At 43.7% G+C, this 25,528-nt stretch overlaps 1 protein-coding gene across 20 annotated transcripts in view; it reads right to left on the bottom strand.

The window, feature by feature from the left end:
- The window catches only part of celf6 (CUGBP Elav-like family member 6), a gene marked incomplete at its 3' end in the record, with an annotated part of 260,109 nt that overhangs the window by 224,169 nt on the left and 10,412 nt on the right, over positions 1-25,528 (bottom strand). For all 20 annotated transcript variants that reach the window (XM_080445255.1, XM_080445246.1, XM_080445250.1 and 17 more), the window contains exon 2: positions 16,861-16,943. In XM_080445255.1, coding sequence (XP_080301381.1) covers positions 16,861-16,943 — 83 coding nt within the window. The remainder of the gene's footprint in view (positions 1-16,860; positions 16,944-25,528) is intronic.

Here is a 25,528-nt window from a genome sequence, read left to right on the forward strand (position 1 = left end):
GATTCCTGTGCGGTTGATTAGTGTTATGGCATTTCCCAGTACAGTATGACTGAGTATCTCTGATATCATCAGTTTGGACTGTGCCCGGGAACTCTTAAAAGGCATGGGCCAGCTAACAATTTCTGAATATATATATATATAGAGTCTGGAACTACACATCCTGAAAGCCGAGAACGGAAGCTGTCATCTGCTTGTCATTTCCGTTCACTAAAAAGTATTTTGAAATATCTTTACGTTTTATTTTAGAATTTCCATTTCTAATATGCTAATGTGTGCTTCGATTATTTTGATTGTAAAGACGTCACATCCGCTTTATCCTCTGATCATTTTCAGAGCTTCCGTGCTCCAGACTGTATGGCGGAAGCGTTTGATTTGAATATTGTGGGAGGCAACAGTCCGGCTCGCGAGACTAGACAGCGAGTAGATTCAGGGAGTTTAGTCTGCGTGAAACCTGTGAAACCTGTGCGCTAGCTCAAACGAGGAGACAAGAACAGACCGGAGCTGTCCGAGTCAAAGGAGAGGACGCCGGCAGCAGTGCGCCATCCTGGCAGAAGAACAGAGAAGCAGCAAAGCCACTGAAAGCTGGTTATGTACACTTTCCATCTGTGTTTGGAAATGCTGCAGTTAATATGTTTGTGTACAAGCCAGAGAAAGGAGATATAAGTAAATTCATAACACAATAAAACCCTAGACATAACGAGAGCCAATGTATTCAATACGTATTAAAAACCTGGGTTATGGATGGATATGTAATACGGCCTGTACAAAAGATGCACTGCCTGTACCATGAAAATCACTGCATGTACAGTCAAAAGCACTGCCTGTATGTATACCATCAAAAGCAATGACTCTACCATCGAAAACAAAGGCACTGACTGTACCTTCAAAAGTATTAACTACTGTATACCCCCAAAATCACTGACTGTACCTTCAAAAGCATTAACTACTGTATTAGTGTATTCCACCAAAAGCACTGCCTGTACCTTCAAAAGCATTAACTACTGTATTCCACCAAAAGCACTGCCTGTACCTTCAAAAGCACTGGCTGTATCAGTCCTTTATTTTAACCCATTAAGACCTGAGGCCGATTCTACAAATGTCTTCTAAATCCCAACAGTTTTCTGAAAAACGTATGTTGCTATATCAGTGGTGCTCAAACTTTTTCATGTCAGGGACCGCCAAAATGATATGTATTTGGCCGCCAACTGGACCCCCAATATCATTTTTTTCCCCAGGGACCGCCAGAAGAAAAGATTTCAGTTAAAAAATGTTTGCTATAAAAGAATATAAGTGACACGCTATGAGCTTGTAGATCTACAGTACTATATTTGAATAGCCATAGTATAAAATAATGCTTTTTAGCTCATGTCTAAAATGACACCGATGCTTTCCCGGTTTTGATGGGTTAAGGTGTCTCTAGACTCCAGTCAGTCCCGAGAATTGGTAACAAGGCCCAGAGAAGAAAGACGAGAACTCAAGAATTGTTCCTGTCAAATTAATAAGTCACTTTTCAAACCAAGCCCACCCCCATCAAACAGTGTTCTGGTGATGGCCATTAGGCCCATTACAGCTCTAGGAAAGAAGGGAGAATTGGGTAGTCACACGCAGGTTTCAATTCCTCTCTGTCTCTCTCTCTCTCTCTCTCTCTCTCTCTCTCTCTAAAAGCATGTTCATGTTTCCCAGTGAAGCCTTTCGGTCCAAAGACAAATAACACAGCTCACTTGGTACAACTGTTCAAAACGTGTGACATTGGCCAATCACTCATTTGACCGGCCACTGGGATGTGGGCATGGCTAAACACCACAATTCTAACCCTCCACATAAGCTGCATGGACAGGCTCACATACATTACCATGAGCAAAATGAAGTGCACTCTGTTCAATGGAACGAAAAGTGAAAATGTCGTGATACATCTTTTTTTCTTTTTGTATTTCAACAAAATGAAGACAAAATCCTCTCCGACACCTCAAAATAGCTCATCGTGTCTTCTTTTCTCCCCAAACAATCAGTCTCTGTGAAGCATGGAGAGATCCCTTGTAACTCGCTATCCACACCCTCCCTATTACTGTCTGAGTTTCAGCTCTTAGCTGGATGTAACAAGCACAGAACCATTGTTGGCCGGGGCTATATCTGATAATCCCTGCTTGCCCGTCTATCTGAGTCTGGTGCTCAGATAAATGACAGGAAGAGAGGCCCCAGCTCTGCTCCGGACGGAGCGGCAAGCGGGGAGAGGTGCCATGGGTGGCAGACAGAGAGGGGGGGGGGGGGGGGGGGCTGTCAGGGGAGACTGGATGGAGAAAGAGAATGGGGAGTGTGGGGTGGCAGGGGCATAAAAAAAGAAAGGAAACAAGCAAGCAAGAAAGAAGAAAAGAGAGAGAAAAAAAGGAAGGACGGAAAGAAAAAGAAAAGCAAGAACAATCGAAAAAAAGTGAGGTTTACAGAGGGCAACCAAGATGGAGAGAAAGAGATAGAGAAGTAACTGATGGAAACCCTCTGAGGAGCAGAGAGAACTACAGGCAGAGAGAGAAGGAGACCTTGGAAGTGCAGACTGGGGATCTCCAGGGCAGAGGGCTGAAGTAGCAGCACAGATGACGGGCCAGGTAAATACAGCTGTACAGCAGGCTCCGGGCTCCCAGCCTCAGCACCACACACACACACACTGCTCAACACAGCAGCAGCAGGAATCCCAGGCCAATCGTAAACACACACACACACACACTTGTAGACTCAGATACAGACACAGAAACAGATACACATATACTAGACTGACACTCATACTGTATACGCACGCACGCGCGCGCACGCACGCACGCACGCACGCACGCACACACACACACACACACACACACACACACACACACACACACACACACACACACACACACACACACACACACACACACACACACACACACACACACACACACACACACACACACACACAGTGTGTGTGCCGTACATACACATGCACACACTGACTTAACATACAGTAGCCTCTGGTCCCAGGTCTACCCAATGCAATAAAAAAAAATAGCCAAAGTCGTAAAATTCAACTGCCCACACGTACACACTACACACTCTTTCAGCACAAAGAAATACACATAAAACTACAATGCATCATCACCCCCGGACTCAGCCTAGTGTCTACTGCACTGCTTTAACCTTTTTAATATTCTAAAATGAAGAAAATAAGACCATTACTAATTAGTAATCAACAAACAAATTGTAAAATATGACCTAAGAAAGAGGCAACATTTTTGAAAATAGACGATCTACAAGCTCACACGCGAGGCATTATGAGCAAATTTTCATATTTTTATGAGCAAGTTTTCATATTTTTAGGTGACTATTTTCACAATATTTATCTGTGGAACAGAGTCAAACAAAATGCCATGCCTCAACTCCTACAATTCCAAGTGCTTGTCAGGGTGAGTGGTCCCCAGTTCAAATCTGATTATTTTGGGGGGCCGCGCCTGAAAAGTTTGAGAACCACTGTGCTAGAGTATAATAATACAATATAACTAACACAACTGTGGTGGTATTAGTTGGTCTCCCTGCTCTTCCATTGAGAAATGTACAGTAGGACCAGTACTGGCTGACAAGTCAGAGCGTTACCAAGTTCTCTCTAACGTGCACAGATCTGGTCAATATTAATTACCATTGACCAGATCTGTAGAGGGCGCAGTTATATATATAATACAATTATTTCCGTCAGGCGGACATATTTTAGTTTCTGCCCAAAACATTTGTTATACAGAGAAGGAGGGGTCCTGAGACGTTTCCCACCGTGGAGAATAGTCGTTCAACAACACAAAACAGCATTTGTTTCGGTGAGTAGCAAAATAGTTTTCTTTACTTTAATTACTGTTGGAGACCTCGCACGGTAGTGGACGATTCAGTCCATGGGAATAGCACCGCTCCTAACAGAGCGTTACAGAGCTAGTAATGCTCAAACAAACAATTCATCCTCTGCCCAAAAGGGCTTTCCGTATTAGCTCTGCAGTAGAAATATCAAACGTATATGAAAGTTACGCATTGCAGTTTTAAGCCCTCTTTCAAAAATGTCAGATCTAACAGGCTCACAATGTGTCGCGAATCAATACGTTGCGAGCGTGCTATTTTCACTATCGTTCAAAAACACGTAGAACGTTTTTTTTTGTTGCGAACAATGACATGCCCAAAAATAGGGACGGGCAGGTTGGAAAGTGGTTAATTGCAGTTTGACTTTCTCTCTGTCCGCGCCCCCCCCCTCCCTCCCTCCTGTCTTTAATCAGCATGTAAACAAGTGCAAGGTCATTTTCTTTCTTATACGGTAGAGGAGGAGATAAGGAGAGCATGGCGTAGTTAATCCTTTGGACACGCTGATGGAGGAGTTCGTCCTGATGATGCTGTGGTGTTAATTATGCAAGACCGCATCTCTTCTCTCTCTCTCTCTCTCTCTCTCCCCCATCTCCCCCTCATGATGACTCATCACTTTACCTTCTCTCACTCCCTCTGCATCTCTCCCGCAGGCTCCGGCTCTTTCTTTCTCTCTCTCTCTCTCCCCCTCTATTTCTCTCTTTCACTCTCTTAATCCCTGGCCCCGAAACTTCCAGAGGCAGACCTCTCTTCGCCCGCCGAGGGAATAAGGTAGGTCATGTTTCACCACACCACTGCTTCTCAAAATGGGGTCCAGGGAGAGCCAAGAGTCCATGAACAGGTCCCTGGAAAATAAGACCGTGTTTGTGTGTCGTGCGTGTGTGCGTGTGTGTGTGTGTGTGTGTGAGAGAGATCATTTCCACACCTAATACTTGAAAACTCATTATTACCCAACAGCGAGCTTGGCCTGCCGATGGGGCCGGGGTTATACAGTAGCTGTCTTATTTATGGCCTATATGAAATATACATATGACCAAAAGTCAGAGGACACCCTTTCTAATTAGTGTTTCTAATTAGTGCCCTTTGTTCCAGTGAGTGGAAATCTTAATGCTACAGCTACAATGACATTCTAGACAATTGTGTGGTTCCTATTTTGTGGCAACAGTTTGCAGAAGGCCGTTTCCCGGTTCAGAATGACAAATCCCCCCCCTACCCCCAAAGACAATTGGTTTGCTGAGATGAGAGGGGAAGAACTTGACTCACCCGCACAAAGCCCTGACCTTAACCCCATCAAACACCTTTGGAATGAATTGGAACGCCAAATACAAGCCAGGCCTAATCGCCCCAACATGAAGTGTACGACCTCACTAATGCTCTTGTGGCTGAATGGAAGCAAATTGCAGAAGCAATGTTCCAACTAGTGAAAACCCATCACAGAATAGTGGAAAATGTAAAAAAAAAATAAAGAAAAAAAGAGGTGAGTGCGATGGAAAATTACTGTACTTGTCTTGCTGTGCTCAATATGTTGCCGACAGAAGGCTTTGTCTAGTAAGTTCTTTCTTTTTTTGTGTGCACATAGAGGCAAACAGACCATTCTGTTCTATTGAGGCTACTGTGTAGTCACGGTCAAGATTATAACAATAAGCCTTATATGGTATTGGGATATGCTGATGAAACCAGGTGTTGGTGAAAGAAACGGTAACAGCAGCCCCTTCTATGTACGGAGAGACACAGAGACACTCTTCCAATGTACAGTACACTGCTCTCCAATGCTTGCAAACATTAAACCAAACAAAGAGTGAATTGTGTAGTGTGTATATATCTTTATTGATTATGAGGTCTCACCAGTGTTTGTGAAAAATATTAGAAGCGTGCAGTGGAATTTCTATGTGAATTCTTGGAGAATATCATAGGACTCCATGCCAATTCCTGTCTTACCATCTAGCTAGCCAATTCACTTGATGCATGATAATTGATATTTCATGATTTAATTTCTTATAAAAAAATGTTGACGTTTGATGAACAGATTGGTCCTCAGTGTTGACCCAATGTTAACCCACCGACCAACCCTGATTGCTGTGCCCAGAAGTTAGGGGTTTGTCTGCCTGAAGAGCTTTTCTGATCCACAAAAAAAATCCAAAGAGCGTGTGCTACGTTAAGAGAAGGGTGAGAATAAAGGAGGGTAAAGAGAAAGGGATGAGTACAAAGTAATGGATCTCAGGTACAGCCTACAGATTTACCGTCAGTGAATGGGGGTTCTATTCCCGGCATGTTGATTCAAACATTAGGAAAAATTTAAAAAGTTTTTTTTCCCCCTACATTATTGATAATAAGTCAACACAGCATTGTTGCAGTATGCTCTTTAATTATCTGAATTATATGAGGACTAGATGAGTACTAGCCTGGAAACCAGATGAATTTGCAAGTGCAAAATTAAAAAAGACAAGAGGCATTTTTTTAAATCAGCCCCTTGGAAGCATTTCCAAGGGGCTGATTTAAAAAAAATGCCTCTTGGGTTCCACACAGAAATTCCAGACTAATATCTATGCAGTGACAATTAGTCTGGCCATGCCAGGCAGAGATGAGTACAAGATGGGGTTGAATAGGCTCTATGCACAGCATAGGGCCATTTGGAATCCCCTCAAGAAACTTCGAGGGTCCCTGACCCACACTTTGAGACCCACTGGTGTAGCAGAGTGTTTCCAGTGAGCCAAAATGCGCAATATCAGCACCCTGACTCTGTTTGACCAGAATGGAACACAGCCTTAATTAGCATCATTGGTAAACACCTGTGGAGGAAGCAAGAAAGACGCCCAATTTATTTCCAAAATGGCTGCTGTGCATAGAGCATATTACTGGGTCTAGTAGGTCCTGTTCTGTGTAGAGTCTTGATTCATTTAATGTGTTTCGTAATGTCTAATTTTTTTCCTTTGTTGTGATAAATGGTTGTCTGGTGGATTGTTGTACTGTACGTCGTGGCCTTTGGCTATTAGCTTCTCCTGTTATTGTAACCTGGTGAGGCATTGTGAGCCGTAACAGCTATCATCACTCGAATAATGAACATAAGCCAACTTATACACAATACACAACACAGATCTATGTGAAATGTTGGGGTATATCTTTCAGACTGGCTGTTCTTGCCAGGCTTTATGAAAGTTGTCAAGGCGCTGCAAGTGCTGCTGGCAGACTTTTGCAAGCAGGTGCCGAAACAGATATGGGAAGATCCAATACATACTTAGCAATGTATGCGAGTTGTGTATGATGTGTGTGGTGAGTGTGGGTATATCTAATATGTATTCTGGCATGATGTATACACCATGCTGTACATTGGGATCATGTTTCAATCAGCAGAAGGTTTACACTTATCCATGTGTGATTAACTGTTGTGTTTGATAAGTCTGGCCGCTCCATGCCATAGTGTGTTGCTGAACTCAGCAACAACCTGTTTTCTTTCCCTCCCCCCCTTTGAACAAACACGCACAGATTGCCTTGATGTCTACAGTGATTGCTAAAGTGTGCTGTGAATTCCAAAAGTGGGTGGCCGGCCCGCCTGCCGGCATGGCACAGAATCAGGCAGAACCTCTTCAGAGTTGTAAGAGAATGACAAAGAAGAAAGCGGACAGGAAAGGAAGCAATCAAGGAAGCAAACGGGCTGTGTCATAATGGCTGTCATTTTCATCAGACCTGTCTGTCTGTCTGTCTGCTTAAGCTATGTTCAGACTGGCAGCCCAAATCCGATTTTTGGCCATATCCAATTTTTAATCAGATTGCTTTTATCAAGTCTGATCAGTTTAAAAAAACACACCACCGCATTACAGCAAATGTGATTCAAATCTGATTTCTAACGATGTGTCTCAGTCTGGACAGAGTATAAGAGTTAAGCATTACTCATGCCTATATGTCATTACATCATTACCACAGCAACCAATGCAGAGATAGGTCAACGATGTCTGAATACAAACGTCTTATCTGAACACGTGCAAATCACAGTGTGGACAGTCAGCCCTAAAGATCACATTTAATCACAGTGTGGACAGTCAGCCTTAAAGATCACATTTAATAACCGTGTGGACAGTCAGCCCTAAAGATCATATTTAGAGAAACAAATGGGATTTGCCTGCAGGTAAACACAATTTATGTGGCTTTCAACGAGACATGCCTGAACAGCAACATGGGTGGTGTCAGGATATCTTGTTGCTGGCACACTGCTGGCAGAGCTCAACATACAGTACACCTGTTCGACGCGATTGGGTCTATGCACAGCAGCCATATTAGAAAGAAATTGGGCATCTTCCTTACTTCCTTCACAGGTCTTACCAATGATACTAATGAATGCTCTGTTCCATTTAGTGTAGCACAGTGGTTCTCAAATTTTTAAAGTTTAACTTTCAAGGACACCCATAACTCTGAGAGTGTACAAATGGAACCAAATTTGGTTCCAGGTTCATTTGGTTCCATTTGTACCGTACAGACAGTCAGAGTTATACAGCCGTAAGGGGCCATTGGAACATCCTCAAGGAACCATGGGGGTCCCTGGACCCCAATTTGAGACCCACTGGTGTAGCAGAGTCTTTCCACTATAGTGAGCCAACATGCACAATATCAGCACCATGACTCTATTTGACCAGAATGGAACAGAGCCTTAATTAGTATAATTGGTAAGACCCGTGAAGGAAGTAAGGAAGGCCCACTTTCTTTCCAATATGGCTGCTGTGCATAGAGCCTATTGGGTGGGGGTGGGTTGGCATAATGAATACATTGAATGAAAAAAACGGTGATTATTCATAATTTTTAATAGCATTTATAAATAATTCTGCATTGTAAACTCCAGATCGGTTTCCTGTGCCTTATTTGTCTGTGTTCTCTATGAGTGTACCTTAGAAATACACAACAACAATGGAAAGCTCATGTGAACTACTACTTTTTTTTTAAAGACGGTTACCCTGATCTTCTCTGGGTTTCGTGGGTGACAACATTCAGCCTCCAATTAAGCCATCCCGTAACCGTTTCAGGCTATCAGGGTGAAACATCCTGCCTAAAAAAAAAATGAAAAAAAGCGCAGACTCAAATTGGAAACTTTGATGCTTAATTGGTTTAAGAAATCTCTCCCTGTCTGGCACGCAGCCCAACTAAGACGGTGGATGCAGGCGTAAGTAGCAGACTAAGACCATCATTCTTTGGAGGTGTGACAGCAACGCGAGGGCTCATTTCCATCTCCCCGTCAGCCACTCCTCTGCTCCGTCCCAGTGAAGCAGCAATGTTAACAATGCTGTCCCCACATTTACCAGTTCTGCCTCATTACAGCCAAAGAAGCGGATAAATTAGCGCAGGAGAGCATGCACCGACGGCGTCCAACTGCACCTGTCAAAGAGAGAGAGACAGCGAGAGTGTCGACTGCGCTGGCGGGGGGAAGGGTGCCAAGGAACCTGGAGCTTGGCGCACAATCTCTCACTGCGTACGAGAACGAACACACACACACACACACACACACACACACACACACACACTCACAGACAGACACACTAACTACTCTCATCTCCGTTCATTGCCAAAACACTATGTATCCCATTCTAGTACAAAAAAGGCATTATCTGAAGTTCATCCTTCAGTACATCCAAAAAGGTACAGTCGGTAAAAGTGTTTAGCAGAAGAATTTGAGTTACCTCAGTCTTTGACATTTTCTGTTCTGCTCCTGGCGTGTGTCATTATGACATCCCCACACTAGAGCCCAACCGATGCCAAAAGTTTGGCCCACTTTGTGTCCTTGCCCACCAATTACTGAAGTTTTGACCAATATTTTGTCAAAAAGTGCCAAATCATTTTTATTAAAATAAAACGTAACTAAAGCTTTATTAACCACTTCCAACCTGGCATCCCTATTCTAGCCATGTCATCATTATGAGAGAAGACTTTCACACATTTTCTAAAAATGTCACACACAAAACTAGCTCACAATGTGCTGCGCTGCAAGCTTTTAAGATTGGCTATTTTCTAAACCTTTTGAATTTAGAAAGGGCTTAATTATACTTATTTAAAAATCAGGACACATCAGCTTCATGACGATATATCGACCGGACCGATATATGGGTCTGGCTCTAATGACATCCCCACACCAAGTAAATCAGGATCCTGTGCTCTTTCAGGAGAACAGCCTGGCCTCAGGTCCGTGGGGTGGCCAGACAATTTTGCGACGGAGAGGACAAATGGGTTGGGTTTTTCTGCGACCTCTTTGCACTAAAACTCTCCTGCCCCGTGGCCTTTAAAGAGCACTATCTCACCCTCTCATCGGTCCACCGCCTCTGGCCTGCCATCTTTACAGGCTGGTTAAGGGCAGTCTCACAATGAACTATGTTTTCTACACCCCCCACCCCACCCCTCCCTCCGAAGCTGCTTGTAAAAAAAACCAAGAAAAAACAAGTCATGGACCAGGAGTACCACACAGCTCGCCTGCCTGCCTGGCCAGGATTAACATTTTACACTCTCCAAGGTTGAAAATCCCATCAGATGGAACCAAATTAATTTCTGCACAATATTCAGGGCCACCAGCCATATAACAGGAGACATTGCAGAGTGCGTCCCTCGATCGCAATTCCATTCCCACCCTAATCGGCATGTCGACCATGCATGCATGGTGGTGTGGTGGAAAATGCTTCCATCCCAGGGGGATACGAAAAACAATTGCCCCTTTTTAATTTCTTTTCCCAGGAGGGCAACAGAAGAGAAAATGCTATAGATATAATTGATGGTATGGCAAGCGGGAGCGCCTTAGAAGAGGTCTTGCATCCGGTAGACCGGTATAGGGCTGTCTTTTTTCTCATAACGGCAACAAAGCTCGTGGGCATTGGAGGTTGACAAATCTGGCACGGAGGACAAATTGACCGGCAACGGAACACAATTTGTCCCTTAAAAGAATGGGTTGGGGCCCTCTGTGGCCTGAGTAATTAGTTTAAGCTGCAGCATGTCTGGCCAGGAGTGGAACCACTGGAGAGGGACTATGTCCTCTGATAAGGTGCTGTGACGCAGCACTGCATGCACACGCACACACACAAGCACACACACACACACACACACACACACACACACACACAAATCCTCTCAACTCAACTGCCACAAAATATATCAATTAACACATTTTAGAGGTGAAAGAGAACGAGACCCTGGATTAGGCATGTACAGTACGTATCTGTGTGTATTTTGTGTGTGTGTGTCTCTGTGTTTCTGTGTGCTTGTGTGCGTGCATGCGCGCACGCATGCACATATGCCTGCCTTTATGTCTGCTCACCTCGCCATTTCTCTAATTACCCACTATAAGACAAAATCACTTTTCAATCAAGCTGGCCTATTTTTTTTTATTAGAAAACAACTGCTTAGTACATCACCTATAACAATTACATTTCCTCCTGTCTCAGCATGCTTCTGAAGTAAGTGTGTGTGTCTGTGTGTGTGCGTGCGTGTGTGTGTGGGGGTCATTTGAGGGGAGGCTTTTTTTTAACGAAGAAAAAATCTGGCAATGTTCTCTGCCAGTTTTTTTTTTTTTTTTTTTTCAGCATGCACTAAGACACAGACTTAGACATATGGCGGGCCTGTTGTGGCAGCATCTGTAGGCTGATGCAGGGAGAGCGTGTCACCAGGCCGGATGCACTGGTCCATGGCAGTGTGCTTAGTGACACCCAGTACTGATATTGCACAATATCCCCCTGACCCATTTCTGCGTGACACATGCTGAAGTCCATTTTCTGTGCCTTTCACTGGCAGTAGAGGGGGGGGGGGGTATCAAATTGAGAGAGGGGGATAGGGAGAAGAGCCCCACCAATATATCGGTTTGGCAAATATGTCTGGCATTTGACTGTGATTCTTTTTGACGGCATCAGTATTGGCCATTATTCACACGACGTGTCCCGAATTTTAACCACTTTCATGCTGATGACAGTATTTTGGGCATGTAATTATTTAAGATTTAACTGGTTAAATACAATTTAACCAGTAAAATCTTATCTTATCTTTAAGTTAAAGTATCTTAAAGTGAACATTTAATGTTCAGTTTAGACACGTACTACTTAATAGAATTTGTAATAGGTGTGTGTGTTTATTTATATGTATTATCTATATATACCTATATCTACTATATATCTACTATAAGTTAAGTGTTCTTTTTTCAGATTGATTTCAAGACTTTGCACTTTTCTTCTTTTGTTTTTTCATAAAATATCGGTCAGAACATCGCTAATCGCTACTGTACTGTAGGTCTAGGACTCTCCAAAATCGAGATGGGCATCGAAAGCAGAAATGTGGCTTCGGTCGGGCTCTAAGATGGCGTGAGAGAGCCAGTGAGAGACCGGGAGAGAGAACAGAACGGCAGCACAATATTTTCCTATATTTCGTTTAGAGGAAGTAGAGGGCTTCCAAGTTTTACCCTTTCAAGTTTAAGGTCAAACAATAGTGAAAGAACTTTTTCTTCTCTTCTTCCGACTGTTGCGCCTGGCTGCTTCGTTATCAATAAAGAGGCCACGGGTGCTGCTGTAACGCTGCGGATCACTCAACAGGCACCTTCAAGTATGGTGACGTGAAATGTACAAGGCCGAGCAGCCACCTCAGCACACATTCACCAGGCAGACACACTCCCCAGAGAGGCAGGCAGAGAGAAAGGGAGAGAGATGGAGTGCTACGCGTAGGGTTACCCATGAAAGGAGAGAGTACGGAGCGGAACAGAGCGCACGTGAAACAGACACAAAGGCAAGCTGGATCTCTTGTTTCTCCCCGTGAAAACTTTAATTGGCTTTTGGGCTCGAGTAGCGCCCAATTAGCAGGCTTGTTACATACGCACACCCAGAGCTAATTGGCCTGAGTGGAGGAAGTGGCGCAACGTGAAAGCAAAGAGAAAGATTCATTTAGAAATCCAAGGCTCCAACGGGAGCATGTTGGGAGGCCATTTTGCCAAACAAAGGGGAAAAAAACAAAACACTCTGGAGCCCGTCCATAAGGCAGACCTGCGTCAAACAGATTTTTCATAGTTTGCTTTTAGCCATAACTCATGTGCCAAATGGAATGGCGCCTGCCAAATAAAATGATACAATAAGTGCCAGGGAGTTGAGTCAGTATTCGAACATCAATTTAATATACTTTACTTCGATTGATGACTCACCTGATAAATCTAAATTGTCCTGATGTAGCAAACCCCTCCCATCTGAGAGCCCCAGCAGGTTAACACAAAATGCCTACATAGACTTACAAGTATCTGCACATAAAAAGGGAATTAAACAGTCCTGGGGAGAGACATCATTCATGATGTGACCTCACCACAGACCAGACTGCCCTACATTCTGGAATATGCTGAATGTGCGTGTAAATATAACAGTGCTACTGGCGCACCGGGGCGAGCTGGCTAGATCTTCCCATTACGTTGCCCTAACAAACTTCACTGCCAGGATCTGACGCACGCAGGACTTCAAGGGCTCGGGCTCTTTAATGAATGAATTAATCAATTAATCAAAGGCTGTAAACCAAAGAACAAGGCAAACGTGGTGGGCTTCCCTAGTGGCAGGTCAAATGCAGTGCACACATTAGAGGGATGCAGGCTTAAGAGATTTAAGTCAATGAAAGAATCAGAAACAGTGGAAGTGGCAAATCTGGGATTCACAGTCAGTCAGGAGATGACAGGAACCATGGAGAGACCACACAGACATCCCAGCCTCGTCTCTTCTGTCACTGCCATCACGCATTCCCTCTCTCTCTCTCTCTCTCTCTCTCTCTCTCTCTCTGACAGATAGGCTGACAACAGAAATGGAAACATGACTCTTTGAAAAAAGGGCCAAAGAATTGGAAAGCTATGTTCGAAGAGCTTTCCAACTCCCCGGCCCTTTTTTTTCAAAGACCCCCCCCCCCCACACACACACACACACACACTCACTCCACCACCACCCTGCCCTGAAAAAGGATGATTCTTCTTTAGACACACGCCAGCCGGAGTTCAAAGCAGTTCGCTGGCCGCATTGCTCTAGCCTCTCTGCTTTGTTTGGCCCTGACCACGTCCAAGGACCAGCTGGCATTACAGCCTTCATTCAGCCACTTCACGTCCAGCCTCATGCCTCCCCCTATAGTCGCTTCCATTTTTTGGTTCGGCTGCCTTTCATTTTTACAAAGGCCCAGCCGAGCTGTGATGCTTCTATTGAAGATTACTTACTCCTAAAATATATGTCTATATTGGAGGTGGGGGGGATGGCGGTGGGGGTGGGGGTGGGTTTAGGGGACTAAAATGCTTTGAATCCAGTCCAGCAATCATGTCATAATTTTGTCAAATGCAAGCTCAAGTTACCCCCTGCCCTTTGAAAACTGCCATCATTTGTTTTAATTTGGCAGCGTCTGTCATCTTGGTCAGACCACGTGCCAATTTAGGATTTTATTATTTTTTTTATTTTTAGATGATTTATTCTGCGTTGCTGCAGATAGTAACAGTGAGAGAGAGAGAGATAGGAAAGACGGCTGGGAGGAGAGGGGATGACGTGCAGCATTGAAACGTCGGTCCGATTGGAACACAGGCCAGTTGCTGGAACGACTAGATTCAGGTGGTATGCGCTCTTACCAGGTGACCCACCGGGGCCAGCCCAGCCATGTTGTTGTTGTTTTTTACAGATTGCAGACATCTCATATGGTTTCAGGTGGGTACGTTTAGCGTGCCCTACAATAACACCATCATCTCAGTACAGCAGCATTATACAACAGAGCATGTCAAAACATCAGGCCATGACCATAACCACAATGAGCCTTGTCCAAAACTACCACAGTGTGCACGCGCACACACACTCACACACACACACACACACACACACACACACACACACACACACACACACACACACACACACACACACACACACACGAGAGCACATCTTTTATTAGCCCTCTGTATGCAGGACATGCCTGCCCTGAGATTGGAGGACTGACCCCACGCTGGGAGCTGTTCAGGGGAAATGTTTACCCAAACCCCCGCAGAACATGCCATTAACCCCTCTCTAGATGGAGGACAAATAAGAACCCCCCCCCCCCTCCACACACACACAGACACACACACACACTCTTACTTCCCCATGAGGACAACAGAGGCGGGAGCCATCATGGCAATGGGCTCGTTATGAAGCCGTGGTGAGACGTTAACGAGGATGGGGGTCTCTGGGGGGCTCCGCGGCGGTGGTGTGCCGCTGTGCCTAACGCTCAGCGAATTACCTCGGATCTCCAGCACGCTGCAGACAGCTGATTACCCAGCAGCACCGAGGAAGAGGAGGAGGAAGAGGAAGCCACCCACCACCAGGAAAAGCCACATCACCCACTTCTCTCCGCTTCCCCCTCAAATGGTCTCTCTCTCTCTGTCTCTCTTTCTCGCTCTCTCTCTGACATCTCTCAAACTGTGATCCCTTTCTCTCTCTGTCTGCCATTGTCTCTCTCCAGTTTTCCATCTCTCTCCCTTTTTTTTTCTCTCACAATCTTTCTATGTCCTCCTTTCTCGTATCCCCTCTCTGCCTCTCCCTCTGTCTCTTAGCTCTCTCTCTCTCTCTCTCTCTGCCTTGTCTCATTCTGCCTCTCTCGGTACCCATCGTCCTCTCGAACTCCCTCTACCAGTCTATCCGTTTTTCCTCCGCCCCTTGAGCTTAAAATGGATGCCCCGAGGCTCTGATCAAGGCCTCAACCGACGACGGTTGGTGGTGGTGGGGGGTGGGGGGTATAGCTACATGGGTGAGGGGGAGGGGGACCACCTCCCCTCCTCAGGGGGCCACAGGTGTAATTCAATCACACCATTTAATTCCCCCGACACCGGAATCGCGGGGGAGAGAAGAAAGTCAAGATAGACACGAGATCACATGAATCCCCCAGATTGTGAAGATTGGCTCCCGGGCCGGGCTCAGAGCGTTCCGCTGGCCAGGGTTTTTATTTCATTCTTTTTTTTTCTCTCTTTTTTTTTTTAAAGCTCCGGAGAGGAGAGAAGAAGACATCCCTATTTTTAATTGAAAAAGTCACCTGCCATCGGCGAGCGAGGGAATGAGGGGAAAAAAGAAAGAAAGAAAAGAAATGCCACGCACGGAAGAGAGGCTGAAACAAAAACACCAGATGGTGATATATACATGGCAAAAATGATTGTTTATACTTATTGTTTGATTATATGTGATAATGAGAGTGGTATTCCTCAGGGCAATTAGTGTGCACCGCAGCAGCCATATTGCGAAGAGGACACACTGCACAATCCTGAGTGATATTTTAACTGGGAGAGTGTACAAAAAGGATCCGAAAGGGTCCATTTGTATACTCAGAGTACACTCACAAGAGTTACATGAACACTTTTTTTTACAGTGCAGGGGAAGGATGACACACTGTTATGAAGTAACGCTCATCAGCGTGATTATTAGTGCAATAAGACACCACAAGGTGAGATAGGCCACTCACCGTCTTCACTGACGATGTGTGTGAGCGTGTGTAATGAGTGTGTGTGTGTGTGTGTGTGTGTGTGTGTGTGTGTGTGTGTGTGTGTGTGTGTGTGTGTGTGTGTACGGGAATTAAAGTGTAAGAGATAGTGTGTTTTCGTGTGTGTGTGGGGGGGAGAGGGAGAGAGAGAAAGAGGGAATTAAAGTGTAAGAGATAATGTGTGTTTTCGTGTGTGGGGGGGAGAGGGAGAGAAAAAGGGATTTAAAGTGCAAGAGATGTGTGTTTTCGTGTGTGTGTGTGTGTGTGTGTGTTTGTGCATGCCTGTGTGTGTGTGTGTATGCGTGTTTGCATTTCCATGTATACTGTATGTCTGCATGTGTCTGCCAGCATGCAGTGTGTGTGTGTGTGTGTGTGTGTGTGTGTGTGTGTGTGTGTTTGTGTGAGATATAATTCCTGTATGAGCTCTATGTTAACGCATGTTCCCTCTGCAGGCGGGGGGCCCTGAGGCCATGGCCTGTGACAGGGGGGCAGATCGGGCGGGGGGCCCCGTGGTCTTGGCCTGTGACAAGGGGGCAGATCGGGGGCACTTACCCCTGGCAGCGTCTTCTGTTCATGGAGGGCACTCTGGGCCTTCAGTGCAGACTCTCTGGCACAGTATGTTAGAAAGGCACATCCTGCAAAGAACAAGAGACATGTTTTACTTCAACACAAAATAACTGGATCACTGCGGCTAAAGGGAAGGGAGATAAAACAAGCGACGGCAATAAATGTACCACCACTGTTTAAATAAATATTATAGTTTATTGCAGTGTGTTTTTTTAGGGTGCTCAAAACACTTTATATTAGACAGCAAAAGCATGAAATCAAAACAGCCAACCATAAAAACTGTTTGGCAACGCAAACTAATGGCTGCTTTTATAATGCTGACGATCTAGGAATCTCAGGCTTTCCTCCCACTGTACTCATTGCTAGTGCAGTACTTCGGGGTACGGCTATATCAATGAATGCTTACATTATAAAATATCAACTGGGAAAATCGAGACGACAAGTCATAGTATTACATACACCATCAGAGCGGACAGACAAATCTGTCAACAAAAAAGGTCAGCAAAATGATGTTGAAACGTTATCTCTTATCCTCCTCGCACACAATTTTACATTATAAAGGTTATGATAAAGGGCTGTCCTCCATACCAAGAACGATAAACTATAACAATATCTATAAATGTATAATTTTTTTTTCTACGCACCCTAACCGCTTGGCTATCAGGTCGCCCCTTGTTTAAACAACAGGTTGGCTCAATCAATATAAAGAAAATGAGTGCGTCTGTGTCTTTGTGTGTGTCTGTCTGTATTTGTGTGTCAGTATGTCTGTATGTGTGTGTGTGTGTGTGTGTGTGTGTGTGTGTGTGTCTGGCTGTGTCTCTGTCATTTCCCATCGTAAGAATCAATTGAACAGCAGAGCTGCACCTCCCCAATGCAATGTCACAGTGACGTCACAATCTGTAAATTAAACGCAGTTGACTAAAATGCCTAGAGGCTTATTTTCTTTGCTCTAACAGACACAATACAAATAAGACCCTTATGGGTCCATTTGGTTCCATGCATTTTTACGAGTAGCAAACACACCCAAAATAAGCTCTTTTAAGAGCCACCCGAGAGGGTACAAACTGGTGTAGAGGGTACAAATAGGACCCTTACGGGTCCATTTGGGGTGCCATGCATTTTACCCACTTGGGAGTTGCAAACACACCCAAAACAGCTAGGAAATAAGTAGAAGATTAATTGAGAGCACATCGTCACAACTCATACTACTCCTGGCAAGTGAAATGTGTCACCGCTGCTGTCTGTGTCCGCTGCAGCTTTTTAGAGCCCATAGTCTGAGAGGATGGCAAGCCCTCATTGGCTGGCCGCTTACCATGGCCAGCCAATGAGGAAAAAGTGATGAGACCGGCTGGTTTTGCAGGCCAACCTGTAAAAGTCGTTCTAATGGTCTATGCACCCAGAGACTTATTTTATTGGTCAATCAGTTTTAACGCATTCTAACAAAACTCAGGAATATAACTGGAAAAATAATTATTAACCGTCGCAGCCACTCGTCGGACGGCAATTTCAGAGCAGGTGTGCAAGAGGTCATAGGGAGTGTGTTTAAATGATCATAGTCCTTTTCTTTCCTGCTAATAAAATGGACTCTTGTGTGCAAGTGGCTTACTCAAGTGGATGGTGGAATAGTCCAGTGTTCTCAAAGTTTTTCATGTCAAGGACCCATTTGTATTTGGCTGTGGAACCCCATCTGAAAACATTTTGTACCAGGGACCCCCATACAAGATGTGTGTTGTTAAAATGTTTAAATATCCCAAACATTTAACTAAGTTAAATTGTGCATGTCCAAGCTCAAAACACGTCGCATCACGACGCGATTTGAGCTTGTATATCTGCTATTTTCAAATAGCTGATTTATATAAGGTAAGGGTTAAAGTGGTTGAAGTGATTGATTACGATGTTATATTAACTGACTTCTGACTTATCGGGGGACCCCCTTAGCGGGGGGACTCCCTGGAACCCCCTCAAACCACTGGTGCAGTCCACACTAAAACTATAACCACAACAACCGTGGTGAACAATGTTGATGCAACCACTTTCAGAGTGATTTGATAAATGATAGAAACAGCAACAACTCCCCATCTGGGGGTCCTTATTTCCAAGTAAAATAAGGGACGCCCAAAAGACAATAAAAAATCACACCCTGTGTGAAGTGGGCGGTGTCTTGCTAGCTAATCACAATACTGAATGGAGTCGATCAATCATGTACAAAGGATAAATACATTTATTGAAACACTCTTTATGATGGACAAAACCATAACTTGAAAAAAACCAAAGTTTGGTTTTTTTCAAGTTATGGTTGCTTATATAGGGCTATGCACATGTGTCATGTGACACTGGCCAATCACAGTCCTGAATAGGCTGTGATTGGCCAATCACAGCGCTGGATAATTCTACTAATTTCCTGGGCCCAGATCACAGCGCAGGAAAATGTACATTTTTCCAAATCTCACTTATAGGGGCGGTTTCACCGCCCAAAAAATCACTGCATATGTACAGTTTGTGTGTATTATTTTAACCACACGAGCCCCAGCTTCCATATTCTGGGGGCGGGGGGGGACATTATCCCAAAATAGCCGATCTACAAGCTACGTTGTGCGCTTGTAGATCAGCCATTTGGTTTGGCAGAAAAAAAGCAGTGCATGTACAGAGACAACTCAGGCCCAGTTTAGTAAGTGTGGTAGCTGTGACCAGTTAAGACTACACACACACTCACCCATGCCACCATCATTTAGTTATATTCATTTGCTTTGCAGTCACTTAATACATAAAACACAACCAGTTTGTTAAGTATTGTTTATTAAGAGTAGTATGCACACTTAGTTTACATTGTTTGATGATTATTGTTAAGGCTGTTGTTGGGGTTAGCTATTACTTGATTTTGGAGTTACCTGGCTGCTTCCTGGAATGGCAAAAGCCTGGGCTGAGGGTGGAGCCAGCTTTTATGCAGAGGTCCAATAGGACCATACCAAGGACTCTAACAGAAAGGGGGGAGAGGCTTGTGTGGGTGTGCCGTTTAGCTAGTTATTTGTGCTGTCCTCCCTTGTGTGTATTTATTAGTTTGGTCCACCAACAGTATATAAGCCTCCCTTGTCATTTGGTGAGGTCTGTTATTGAGTTCACTTTCATTTTGTTAAACATTATTTTCAGTTGTTACGTTTACCTCATTTAAGGGCCCTATAACTTGTTAGAAATGTTGTTAATTATCTGTTACTTTCTTGGAAATTAAACAAAACTTTTGAGTTTGAAAAGTTGTGTTGCTTTATGCTTTGACTGCTTGGTCCCTCACACTAAGTCTATAGAGGATTTAGTGGTAAACAACCTGTATTAACCCATTAAAACATCTGTGCCATCTGTGCCATTTTAGATTTTAACCACTTTAACCATTATTTTATACTTTGGCTATTCAAAAATAGCAGATATATACAAGCTCATAGCGTGTCACTTCATGTCGCGCTATGAACTTGTAGATCTGCTATTTTTTTTTAATCATGAAAATTGGTGCAAAACTTTGAATATATATATTTTCAAAGTGATTTTTTTTTACTCATATCCTTGCTTCTGGGGGTCCATGGAACAGCATATTTTGAGATGGGCGTCGGCCGCCAAATACATATAATTTTGGGTGGTCCTTGACATGTAAAAGTTAGAGAACCACTGATATAGCAACATAAGTTTTTCAGAAAACTGTAAGGATTTAAAAGAATCAGGTCTTAATGGGTTAAAGTATATGTATATATGAGCTGTTTGGACTTGTGTGTGTCACTGATTGATTCCCCAAAAATAAGGAACATAAGTGTGTCCCTAATCAGTTCAATAAGGGACACGTCTTTTAGTTTCCAAACAAGGGCCGATTCTGTATTTCAAGGGACAGTTGGCGACCCTATGGTCACGTTCAACATGTTTACAGAACATTAGCGTTCATCAGTATGGATGCTCACACCTTCATCATTATAGTTATTGCTGTGTGATGACTTCCAGAAGCTGGATATTGGTGACTTTAGAAAGCCCTGTCACCCCAGGCTATAAGGTGCCCGCCTAAATAGCTATACGCCCATAGCATCCCCCCCCCCACCCCCAAAATCTGCATATTGCTATTTGATGAATGATCACTTTCATAATTATCGAACAGGGCAAGGGAAAAAGTCGAGCGGCGTGCGATTTTTTAGCAGCAAAGTAATTAAAAACCTCTGGTGATGAAGCCCGAAAACCGTAACCCCTCACATCTCCAGAGGCGTTTCTCTGTATATAGTCGGGGAAAATCCAGGGGAAACAGTATGAATATGCATTAATAAGTCTGGCACTAACAAAAATGTGACAGCTTTCATTAAAGGGTGAGTGGTTGTTCTGTTGCGTGCTCGCTGGAGTTGACAGTGGGTGACCCCGTTCGGAAGAGTTTTTGCACTGTGCAGCATAATTTCCCATTACTACATGTCACACCTGCTGCCAAGGCTCCCCATGGGAGAGAGAGAGAGAAGAGAGGCTACACACACACACACACCCACACACACACACACACACACACACACACACACACACACACACACACACACACACACACACACACACACACACACACACACACACACACACACACACACACACACACACACACACAAAAACACAGTAAAATACTCAGTGTTAATTTATCCATTTGTAACTGACTGTACAAATGGAACCAAATTGGACCCGTAAGAGTCTATCTTGTTCCATTTTTACAGTCTCAGAGTTAAATTAACACTCAGGATTTTACTGTGTACAGACACGCACACACACACACACACACACACACACACACACACACACACACACACACACACACACACACACACACAAATACCGTAGCACCCATCACCCGCAGAAACGGAGCGATACACTCTGGCGCCCGGCCAAAGAGAGCTCCCCCTTCCTTCCCTCTCGACAACCTTCACCCACCTCCTCCACAACTAGGCACTTACTCAACAGGAAAAATCACCTAAACGACACTGATGAAACGCGGGGTGCCACGCAGCAAAGCAGAAGAGGAGAGAAAAAAAAAGTTTGGGAGCCCGGTGAGGCACTCCTCATCCCCCGTGTGACATTACAAAACTGAGGACATGGAGCGGGACAGGAGGGGAGGGGAGGGGAGGGGAGGGCACTCTCCAGGGGGGACGTGTCCCAGCAAAGGCTCACGCAACGTGGGTAACGCAACAGCCTCTGTCTGGCTGCCACGTTCCTTCCAAGCCTCTTTTTCTTTTCTTTTTCATTTTGCAGCCAGTCCAGCCAAGTACTTTTCCATGTTTTACTTAAATGAAAGTATCAGTACCACAATGTAAAAATACTCTGTTACAAGTAAAAGTTTGGTATTCAAAATGTACTTGAGTAAAAGTTCAAAAGTAATGGCATCAAAATGTACTTAATGTACCAAAAGTAAAAGTACTCATTATGCGGATATTTCACGTTTTCAAAATAGCAAAAAATCTTTTGAAAATAGCACCAAAAAAAATTGAAAATAGCAGATCTACAAGCTCACAACATGTCGCGATGCGACACGTGAGCTTGTAGATCGGCTATTTTCAAATAGCTGATGTATAGAGCTGAAGTGGTTACAGTATATTTTGTAATAAGAAGTAACTAGTAACTCAAGTTTTCAAATAGTAAAAGTAAAAGTACAATATTTTCCTCTGAGATGTAGTGGAGTAGAAGTAAATGTACTGAAAATTGGAAATACTCCAGTAAACTAAAAAGTGTACTTAAGTACATAACTTGAGTAATGGCACTTGCAAATACGCACGCACGCACGCACGCGCACGCACGCACGCACGCACGCACGCACGCACGCACGCACGCACGCACGCACGCACGCACGCACGCACGCACGCACGCACGCACGCGCGCGCGCACACACACACACACACACACACACACACACACACACACACACACACACACACACACACACACACACACACACACACACCACCTCCCGTTGGCAGTTATAGGGTATATGAGGTTTCATCAAAAGTTTTAGTGCGAGTTTAAAAATGTCCCTGCGACAAATCAAGGTTCAAAGTGGTGTGAGAGATCACGGCGGCGCTTTTCACCGGCCGTGCTTTTGCCAGTGGACGTCGGTTTGCCTCGTTATACAGGAACAATAAAACGTCTGTTCCACAAAGACGGAAGTACAAGCCTGGGTCCAGCAATCATAGTGTCTCAACTACTCATTTAAAGATATTCATTCTTTGAATAACATTTTCTAACAGAAATGTGTAAAAGAAAATCTGAAATTGCAAGAAGTTCACATTATCCTTGGGATTCCAATTAAGTTTTTCTTTTAAGGTAAATTCTTTTTAAAAAAAAACATATTAAACAGTGTCATTCAGAAGTGAACTCATCACAACCTCTTGTCGAAAGAAAAAACAAAAGATTTCTTTTTTTTAAAACATGATAACAAAATGAAACATTCCATAAAGGCAGGCTTTTTTTTTCTTTTTTGCAGTGTAACCATTATTATTCAGGTCGACCGCATGACTGCCTAGGCTAGGGTAAGGCCCCCCCCCCTCCCCACCCCCCTCCTCCCAATAAGTCCCTCACGGCCATGGGGAATTGGCAGGACTTTATGAAAGCTTCATATCCAATATAGTGCTGGCTCAGGGGACACCTTGAGCCCAGGGGGATGACGATGATTTAAAAGCAAGATGTGGAACAGACAAACATTCAACTTGGCGAACGCAGCGGCGCCCGCCCGGTCCCGGCGATGATACTGACTGAGAGGGGAGGTGGCGGGGGACCGCACGGGCCAGCTGGTTATGTGTTACTGACTCGTCTTCAACTTCACTCCAAGATATTATTCTTAAGATGACTCATGGCCATAAAGCTGTGTACAGTATATGCACAAATCAAATACATTCTCTGATTCAATCTGACAAAAGGGAATTCTCAAGAGCTGTCGCACTGAAAATAACATGTTAGGATATACAGTATAGGTTGACCTACGGATCGAGGGCTTATCAAAGGGGACCAGCAGCAGCACATGCAATGTTTTTGTGAATTTCTTGAGGGCTTGCCGTCTAATGCTGTTATGTGTGTATACATACAGTACTGGCTCATAAAACAACCAGATTTCCCATCGGTGCATCCATAAAGTTTTATCTCAGCTTGTACTAGTTCGGTGGCAAACATAGAAATATGCTAAAATATGATATAAGACAAGAGCATAACACAAGAGAACATGCAGTAAGGCAAGATAACATGATATTAGGTTTTTCTGAAGGGGAATTCCATCATTTCAGCTATCAACTTACAACTTGTTATTGCTGTTGGGCAGAAACATTGTATCTCCGTATTTAATCTGTTGTTGTTTGTTGTTCCTCTTTTTTTTTACACTTCATGGCATGACAGTGTTGTACAAAAGTAGCGAAAATTGCCGAACCACACGCTCACAAGCTACTGCAATGTAGTAATACTCTGTTACAAGTAAAAGTCCGGAATTCAAAATTGACTTGAGTAAAAGTACAAAAGTATTGGTATCAAAATGTACTTCAAGTACTAAAAGTAGAAAGTACTCATAATGCAAAATGTCCTATTTCACAAGTTTTCAAAATGTATAAGAATCCTTTGAAAATAGCAGATCTACAAGCTCACAACACGTCACATCTCGCTGCATTGTGAGCTTGTAGATCGGCTATTTTCAAATGGCCGAAATATATATGGGGCTGAAGTGGTTAATGCATGTTTTGTAATAATTATCAAAATCTACAAAGTAACTAGTAACTAAAGTTTTAAAACAATTGTAGTGGAGTAAAAAGTACAATATAGTAGAAATAAAAGTACTGACAATAGAAAATACTCCAGTAAAGTACAAATTACTCAAAATTGTACTATAGTACAGTATTTGAGTACATGTACTTAGTGTCTTTACACCACTGTCCAAAATCAGTTGAACAGCGGAACGGAAGGAGGAAGCGCTGCATGGTTCTGATGGCTCAAACGACAGGTGCTCATTAGTGGGGCAGATAAAAAGAAAAAGGCAAAATAACGGATTCCAGGAAGTCCTGCTTGATATTCATCCTTAAGGGGTGCAGACAACTCCGCCTGGACAGAGCCGGAGTTCTTTTGTGTTTCTGTTTTATAGTTGTCTGCACCACTTAAGGACAAATACAAAATCAGGAAGACAAAGTAAGAACACCAAGTCACCAGAACATAACAATGAGTCAACAGTGAAGGACAAGCTTAAAGTGGTATGACTAATGCTACCAGTCACTCACATACACACAGGTAGAAGAAGCCAAATGTTGGGTTGGAAATGTTCCACAAAGACTGTACAAATCAACACAAGATAATAATATTAATAATATTAATAGTATTAATAATATTAATAATATTAATAATATTAATAATATTAATAATACTAGAAACAAATTTCCTACGAAAATTTAAGTGTGCCTGCGTTGGCTGAGGGTTTGGCCTATAACTTTGCCGTGTTAACGCGTAACGGCAAAAAAAGTAATAGCCCGGTCGGCCCGGTCGTTGCGCACGTTTTGATGTATACATTGGCGGGGCCGTGACAACCGTGTGGGAGGAGTAGCATTTTGGTCCCCTCGGGCGGCCAAAAAAGTCAAGAAAAAAACAGCAAAATAATGATTATAAAATCAATAAAAAATAAACCGAAAGTCAG

The sequence above is a fragment of the Gymnoscopelus braueri genome (genome assembly GCF_963280865.1).
Source record: "Gymnoscopelus braueri genome assembly, chromosome: 1".
Taxonomy (NCBI): domain Eukaryota; kingdom Metazoa; phylum Chordata; class Actinopteri; order Myctophiformes; family Myctophidae; genus Gymnoscopelus; species Gymnoscopelus braueri.